Source organism: Gekko japonicus, unplaced genomic scaffold, assembly GCF_001447785.1.
Source record: "Gekko japonicus isolate JY-2015 unplaced genomic scaffold, Gekko_japonicus_V1.1 scaffold2914, whole genome shotgun sequence".
NCBI lineage: Eukaryota > Metazoa > Chordata > Lepidosauria > Squamata > Gekkonidae > Gekko > Gekko japonicus.
Genome location: NW_015165912.1, coordinates 60584 through 69388, shown reverse-complemented (window position 1 = coordinate 69388; position 8805 = coordinate 60584). Strand labels below are relative to the sequence as shown.

Below are 8805 nucleotides of genomic sequence, written 5' to 3'. Positions count from 1 at the left end.
ATTACAATGTGCACTGTGCCTCTGCATCCTGAGTTTCCTCCCATCTTCTGACTGGGACAGAGGAACTCCGAGATCTCCATTCTGACTGTATCTGACAAAGAGACCTTTGACTGTAGCTTATACCCTGAAAATCTTGTTGGTTTCTAAAGTGCTGCTGGACCCTTACCTAGCTGTTCCAGCGTAGTAGCTGTGCTAGTCTATTGCAGCAAAATTAACAGGAGTCCAGTGGCCCCTTAAACACTAACAAAATTTCATTCCACCTTAAGCTTCCAAGGATTATAACCCACTTCTTCGGATGCTGAGTGGCTTCTGTTATGTATATGTTATGTTTATATGTAGGGGCATGAAAACAACTAGGGACACCCACTTGAATGCGGAGTGCTGCAGGGGGCGATCCGCTCTCCAATACTGTTCGACATCGATATGCGCCCCGTCGCCCAGTTGGACCAGGGGTTTGGGCCAGGTTGCCATCAGGATGCCGATGGCACCCAGTTTTATCTGTTGATGGATGGATGGATGGATGGATGGATGGATGGATGGACAGACGGGCGGACGGACTCTGCCCCAAATATCTTGGACAGGACATTAGAAGACACTGCAGGGGGCCAGCAAGAGGCCAGTTAGATAGGATAATGAGGGCAGCACCTTTTCTCCTGTTAAATGTCTCCAGACTGCTGCTCTTAGGGCAATATCCTGATTCTTCTTGGAAGTCCCCCTCCCCTCTCTGTCTCTCTCACTCTCAGCTAATGATGTGGTTAGGACCTCGCCTCTGTCTCTTCACGATCAAGTATGTTAGTTCCTGAATAAAGCTTCATCTACACTTTAATCAGACCGTGCACCTTTGCTGAGCTAATTACTCTGCCAATAGTTTTTTGCATGCCACCATTGATTAAATGTTTGTTTCGTGTTTCCTAGGTGCGTCTCAGACAGGCAGCGATCATTTGCTCTGGGAATCCAGTGGATTGTAGTGAGGACGCTAGGTAATGTACACAGTCGGTAACTAACAGCCTGCTTTTTTCTCTACATACATACAGTGAGTGACGCTATCGCTCTTTTAAAACTGTTGATCCATGTTGCTTCGAGGTGAGTTCTAGACAGCCGCAGCAATGCAAAGAAAAATGTGTTGGGTCCATAGGGACCAACTTGGTGTCTTGTGGCTGGGAGTGTTTTTGTTAAGCATCATTGGGCTCTAAACAAATGCTGGAACCACTCGATTGAGCACGGCTTTCAGAGTCCCTGATTCAGCTGAATGGATGTTTGCATGTGGCACTGGTGTAGGCGATATATTATACTATATTTGATTTGATACACACACACACACACACACACACACTAGGAATAAGGCCTGTTGTGGAAATAAATACGAGATCTAGAAAGAGGCTCTGGGAGAGTGCCCCGGCCTTGGGCACTCAGTGTCAATTTGCTGTGGCGACCTCAGCAGGGTATGACACCAAGTCCACCATTTTCTCCAGAGGAACTGATCTCTGCTACCTGCAGAACAGTTATAATTTTGAGTGATCTCCAGCCCTCACCTGGAGATTGGCAACAGTGGTTCCCCATGACAGAATGGCTGGTTTGGAGGGTGGAGTCTATGGCATTGTACCTGTCTGAGGTCCCACCCCTCCTGAAACCTCACCCTCTCCAGGCTCCATCCCTCAAATCTCCAAGAATTTCCCACCTGAAGTTGGCAACCCTATCTCCTTCCCAGCCAATCATCAACCTACCTTTATTTCCCACTCACTCTTCAGCTTTCCACCACCACCCTCACCTGCTGCCTCTACCGTGCTCTGAAACCCTGATTGCTACGTCACATTGGCTGTCATACAGGGGCCATCTCAGGAGGATATAAGGACACAGAGTCCACCATTTTCTCCAGGGGGATCTCTGCCATCTGGAAAGCAGTTGTAATTTTGAGTGGTCTCCAGCCCTCACCTGGAGATTGGCAACAGTGGTTCCTCATGACAGAATGGCTGGTTTGGAGGGCGGATGATAACGAAATTGTTCAGGGTGGTGAAAACCAGTGAGGATTGTGAGGCACTCCAAAGGGATCTGTCAAGGATGGGCGAGTGGGCGTCAACATGGCAAATGGGGTTCAATGTGGCCAAGTGCAAGGTGATGCACATTGGAGCCAAAAATCCTAAATATAAATACACATTGATGGGGTCTGAACTGGCAGAGACTGAGCAAGAGAGAGATCTTGGAGTTGTAGTAGATAACTCACTGAAAATGTCGAGACAGTGTGTGACTGCAATAAAAAAAGCCAATGTTATGCTGGGGATTATTAGGAAGGGTATTGAAAACAGATCAGCCAATATAATAATGCCCCTATATAAATCAATGGTGAGACCTCATTTGGAATACTGTGTGCAATTCTGGTCACCACACCTTAAAAAGGATATTATAGCTTTGGAAAAAGTGCAGAAAAGGGCAACTCGAATGATAAAAGGGTTGGAACACTTTCCCTATGAGGAAAGGTTAAAGCGCTTAGGGCTCTTTAGCTTGGAGAAAAGACGACTGAGGGGTGACATGATCGAGGTTTATAAGATTATGCATGGGAAAGAGCAGGTAAAGAAAGAGGTACTTTTCTCCCTTTCTCACAATACAAGAACCCGTGGGCACTCCATGAAATTGCTGAGCGGTCGGGTTAGAACGGATAAAAGGAAGTACTTCTTCACCCAAAGAGTGATTAACACATGGAATTCACTGCCACAGGAAGTGGTGGGTGCTACAAGCATGGACGGCTTCAAAAGGGAATTAGATAAGCATATGGAGCAGAGGTCCATCAGTGGCTATTAGCCACAAGGTATAGATAGGGACTCTGGGGCAAGTGATGCTCTGTCATCTTGGTGCTTGGGGGGGTCAACAGTGGGAGGGCTTCTAATGTCCTGGCCCCACTGGTGGACCTCCTGATGGCACTGGTATTTCTGGCCACTGTGTGATACAGAGTGTTGAACTGGATGGGCCTTTGGCCTGATCCAACATTGGCATCTCTTATGTTCTTATGTCATTGTACCTGTCTGAGGTCCCACCCCTCCTGAAACCTCACCCTCTCCAGGCTCCATCCCTCAAATCTCCAGGAATTTCCCACCTGGCGTTGGCAATGCTATTTCCTTCCCAGCCAATCATCGATCATGAGCAGTTCTTGAAAGAGAGCTCTCTCAGCCCCACCTACCTCACAGGGTTTCTGTTTTAGGGAGGGGAAGGGAAAGGAGATTGTAAGCCGCTTTGAGACTCATTCAGGTAGTGAAAGGCAGGGTATAAATCCAGTCTCTTCTACTTCTTTTTCTGTTTTGAAAAAAAAACTAATGTCACTGAAGAACCTCTAACGATTGGGTTAGTCAGATATAATTACTTGGAGCTGAGATTCTCTGCATTACTAGTGTAGCTGTTGCATTTCATGGTATTTGAACTTTAAACTGCTGAGCAGAGATTGCTGTGTTGGGTTAAATAATGGAAACTTCCATTCACCCTAAGAATACAAATTATGCTGTTATCCAAGGGAGTGTGCTTGTCTTAATATAAAACATTGACCTTGGAACAGGTAAACGAAAAGATATTATCACCAAAGTGGGCATTGTCTGATTCTTCCTAAGTAATAATTTTTGGTTAATGGTTGAAGCTGGCTGGCCCACTAGCCAATGGCTGATGTTTTCAGAGCTCCAACGAATACAATGGAAAATGTCCCACTGAGTTTCTTGGGTGGGAAGCTGTTAGCATGAAATAAATTTTTGGCGGCTGACGTGTCTCCATTCTGTCTTTACACAGGCGGCATTCCAGGCCCAATTGCTTTTGGGTCGATGATTGACAAGTCATGTCTCCTCTGGCAGAACCAGTGTGGCGAACAAGGGTCATGCTACGTCTACCAGAACTTTGCCATGAGCCGGTACACCTTGATTGCTGGTCTTATTTACAAGGTAATGCCAAGTGATTGTGCGCTTGCTTCAGTGGTCTTTTGCTGAGGTATTTTGTGGCCGTTCCACCCTCCTTTCTTAAGATACATACCATGTGGATGCATGGACAGGGCAAGCCAATCTCCACCCGTGGGGGGCACCAAAGGCCAAATTAGGACCTGCTTCTCACTGAGGTGATCACCTGGCCTCTAGATGACTGTACCACTTCAAGTTGTAGCGAGGGCTTATGCAACCAAAGGTTCCTCAGTACAAAGTATTTCATCTGTAGAAAATTAGATGGGTTCTTACTTTGCTTTCTACCTGTTTTTTCTGTGTTCAGGGAATTTGTTTTTTGAATGGATGAGCATTTAATCATGCGAGTCCCCTACCTATATCCTGAAGTGGTACAGTTACAATTTTACACTCTTGGGCTGTGGTCACCAGGGCTATTTTTGGGCAGGAACGCACAGGAACGGAGTTCCGGCTGGCTCCCAAGTTGGTCATGCCCAGCAGGAACTCATTAGCATAATAGGCCACACCCAACAGCAGGAACGCATTAGGATTGGCTACATTAGGGGTGTGTGGCCTAACATGCAAAGGAGTTCCTGCTACAAAAAAAGGCCCTGGGTTTTGGCAACAAACAAGGTAAACAGAATAAGAAGCAAAAGTTGGGTGTGGCTGGATAATCACACTTCTGGTAACATGGGGGTGCGGCCCAATGTGCTAATGAGCTGTGCTGTCGGGGGTGTGGCCCAATATGCTAATGAGTTCCTGCTGTTGGATGTGACCTATTATGCTAATGAGTTCCTGCTGGGCTTTTTCTACAAAAAGAGCCCTGGTGGTCACACACACTAAATAATCAACTTTCAGTCCACTTTCAGTGCACTTCCCAACTGGATCTTACTGTGTGAACTGGCAAAGTCCAGTTGGAAAGTGCACTGAAAGTGGATTGTTCAGTGTGTGTGACCGTAGCCTTAGTCAGATATGGGCCAAGTCCTGCACTCCCTTCAGAGAACGGGATAGCACTACATTTTGATGTTTGGCCGCATGAAGGACAAGTTGGTTTTTAGTACTGTTCATTGGAAAAAATGGGGGACTTGATACTAACCTACTAAAAGATGTGCTGCATTGTGAAATTAAGAATGTAAGAATTTCTCCCTCTGGATCCAACCAAAGTAGTTAGAACAGTGACAGGTTAGACGCTTTGAAGAGGCTCACAGGCAGCTTATGAAGCTGGTAGCCAGTGGGACCCACTGCTTTTCGTCCAGCATAAGAACACAAGTAGAGCGATGTGGTGTGGTGGCTCAAGTGGTTAAGGCGCTGCAGATCAGAAGGTCAGTAGTTCAGCAGTTCGAGACCCGAATGCCGCATGACGGAGTGAGCTCCCGTCTCTGGTCCCAGCTCCTGCCAACCTAGCAGTTCGAAAGCAAGAAATTGCAAGTAGATAAATAGGTACCGCTTTGGTGGGAAGGTAACAGCGTTCCTTGTGTCTTGGCATCTAGTCAAGCCGGCTACATGACCACGGAAATGTCTTTGGACAGCACTGGCTCTTTGGCTTGGAAACGGAGATGAGCACCACATCCCTAGAGTTGGATTCGACTGGCTTTTGAGCAAGGGAAACCTTTACGTTTACCTAGAGCGATGATGGATCAGGCCCAAGGCCCATCAAGTCCAGCTAGGCTTCCCAAGTCCCCCCGGGGGACGGGGAAACCCCCGCCCCAGAGACCCGTTCCCCGCCGCTGGCGGATCGGGCCCTGGGGGGAGCCCCACCCCGACATGCGCATCACCCGGAAGTGACATGATGCTGCTGGGCACGCTGGGGGCGGGGCCACGGTCATCCGAGGGAAAACTCTATGGTCCCCCGCTGCGGCGCGACACTGGACTTGGCAACCCTAAGTCCAGCGCTGGCCAATCAGCTACTTCTAAGAAGCCCACAAACAGGAAGACTGCAACAGCATCATCATGTTACGCAGCAACTGATTTAAGGAGGCATACTTCCTCTGATCTTGGAGGGAGTAGATGTCCATCGTAGCTAGTAGTCATTGATAACCCTGTCCTCCATGAAGTTGTCCACTCCCCTTTTAAAGCCTTCCAAGTTGGTGGTCATAACTGCATCCTGTGGCTGTGAGTTCCAGAAACTAACATTCAGCTGTGTGAAGAAATACTTCCTTTGTCCGGCCTGAATCTCCCAGCCTTCAGCTTCAGAGGACGACCCCAGGTTCTAGTATTATGGGAGAGCGAGAAAATCTTCTCCTTGTCCACTGTCTCCACACCATGCATCGTTTCATCGACCTCTGTCATGTCTCCCCTTACTCGCCTTTTTTCTAGGCTAAATAGCCCCGAGCGTTTTAACCAGTCCTCACAGGGCAGCTGGTCTTGCCCACTGTTTGCTTTGGTTGCTCTTTTCGGCACCTTTTCAAGCTCTACAATATCCTGTGTTGAGCCTGTGGTACTGAGAAGTCTGCTTCCTCTAAACTAAGCTAGTAGCAATGAACATGGAGATGGATACAGCCTCAGTAAACTCGAACAGCCAAGAGTTTTGGTGATGCCGGTCCCAGAAGAATGGGATTGGATTGGAAAGCCCTGCTGTGGCAGAAGTTTCAGGAGGCCTAAGTATCTACAGGGAAGCCAGACAGAAACGGGGGAATAGGTAGGAATGCTGGGGAGTGCGGATACTTGGGAGATACGCAGTCAGACAGGGAAATCAAATAGTCTGTTGCCTAGATGATAGTTCAAACCTGAGGAGGAGAGATTGGATTTATATCCCACCCGTCCCTACCCGAAGAAGTCTCAGAGCATCTTATGATCTCCTTTCCCTTCCCCTCCCCACAACAGACACCCTGCGAGGTAGGTGGGGCTGAGAGAGCTCTTTCCAGAACTGTCCTTGAGAGAACAGCTCTGAGAGAACTTGTGACTGACCCAAGGTCACCCCAGCAGCTGCATGTGGAGGAGTGTGGAATCAAACCCAGTTCTCCCAGGTTAGAGTCCATGCTCCACTACACCAAACTGGCATTTATAACTAGGCTGGGGGAACCAATGGTCATCCTGGGTGGGAAAGGTTGCCAGGCAGTGCCTGGCAACCAGCAAGAGGTTTGTGGAGGGGGAGAAAAATTAACAAGAAAAATAAGGCCTTATCTACTTACAGGAAGTTTTTACCATAGAGTTTGTTTTATTTATTTATCAAATGTATATCCCTCTCCCCCGAATGGGACTCGAGGTGGCTAACCGCATATAAAATACCCCCAATTAAAAACAATACAAAGATTCAATAAATAATCGTTAAAGTTCCTGGCAATTCCTAGAGCTCCTCGGAAGGGACAAAGGGTCGCTCTAGGAATCACTGGGAACTCTGTGGAAAAACTGGAAGCTCTTCCAGCAGTGGCAGGCTATGGGACCTGGGAGTGGGGAATGCCCCGCCCACAACGGGGGCTTGGCTGCCCAAGAGGGTCGAGTTCTAGAGATTATACAATAGCACCAATCTGCTCTTTGACATTTCCATTGTTTCACTAGAAGGGTCAACAAATCACCGGTGACTTATTTTTGCACAGTTCTGAGGGAGACAGGACAAGCCATTGCCATCTCTCAGACGCTCACAAACTCATGTTTTCTAATCTTGCAGGTGATCGGATCGTTCTTCTTCCTCCTTGCCTGTTTCCTCTACAAGCCACCTCCGCCAGAATCCCTCCCGGGTAGCTCCGACACCTCCGAAAACGGCAACTGTGACCTCAGAGAGAACAAATGTCCTCTTCAATCTCAAGATAACGTATAGCACTGTGGTTACGACAAAGTGACTTTCCACACAATCTCAAAGAGACTGTGTCCGAAAAGAATGTCATTTGTTATTAATTATTGATATTATTTTAAGCTTTCTTTTTTTTTTCCCTCTTCCCCCATTTTGGGGAAGAATAATTTAATGAAGTTCCTGTCTCAGTTAGTATTTTATGAACAGCAAAAAGCACACACCGCAAATCCCGTGCACTCATCCTTCCACCTCCGAATTAGGGTGTCACCAGATCTTTGGGACGTCTCCCCCAGTGAGGTGGCTTGGAGGCGCACGGAGCTCAGAGAACTTGATGCTGCAACCTTGGATTTTTCTTTCCCCTCGTGGGCGCCGCCATTTTGAATCGGGGTGCCGTCGAGATATGTACTTCCTGCTCGGTCGAAGCAAGAGATCCTCATTGTATGAGGTGTTCCGAGCTTGCGTTTCGACACCTTCGTTGTGAGTCCGCAGACCTTTGTGATACTGAGTTTTTAACTGACATCCCAGTGTTAATTTAACTTATTTAAAGAAGGGCTAAACATAGCTTCAGACCATTCCTGTATCAAAGCACTTAAGAAAGCTGCACGTGGAGAGCCGCCTATGGGTGCTAGGTTCCTTACTGGGGTGTGTGTGGAATTGACGGGTCCACAGTAGGGTCCACAGTGGCTCCCAGGAAGAAAGTTCTGAAGTCTTAAATCCTCTGCCTGTTGGTACGTCACTTGACAGCTGCAACATTGTGGTGCCTCGAACGCACAACTCAGCCATAAAGTACAGGTATAGCTCTTTCATATCGCCTCACAGAACCTCAGACTCAATAACTTCCAGTGGAAGCATTCTCATGTTCAGCTGTGACTCGTGGAGTGATGTCATCAAACAGGGAGGCCTGGACTGATACATGTGTGAATCAGCCAAAGACCGCAGGCAGGCTTCAAGCCCAGACACCTCTTGACCAATGTTCCCTCTAAGCTGTGGAGTCTTGTGAGCGAAAATTCTACTTTGTGAGCTACTGGCATTAAAGTTGTGAGCGAGCGATTTGGCTCCTGCATCAATTAGTTTGCTCTGGAGCCATCCTTCCTGAGCTAGGACAAAAAATTGTGAGCTGGAGGCTAAAAAACTGTGAGCTAGCTCACACTAACTCAGCTTAGAGGGAACACT

General features: G+C 47.7%; 1 protein-coding gene across 1 annotated transcript in view; it reads left to right on the top strand.

Moving 5' to 3' along the window:
- The window catches only part of SLCO4A1 (solute carrier organic anion transporter family member 4A1), a 43071-nt gene extending 35412 nt beyond the window's left edge, over positions 1-7659 (top strand). The window contains exons 9-11 of the mRNA XM_015411396.1: positions 916-980; positions 3766-3914; positions 7510-7659. Of these exons, the coding sequence (XP_015266882.1) occupies positions 916-980; positions 3766-3914; positions 7510-7659 (364 nt within the window). The remainder of the gene's footprint in view (positions 1-915; positions 981-3765; positions 3915-7509) is intronic.
- The last annotated feature ends 1146 nt before the right edge of the window (positions 7660-8805 follow it).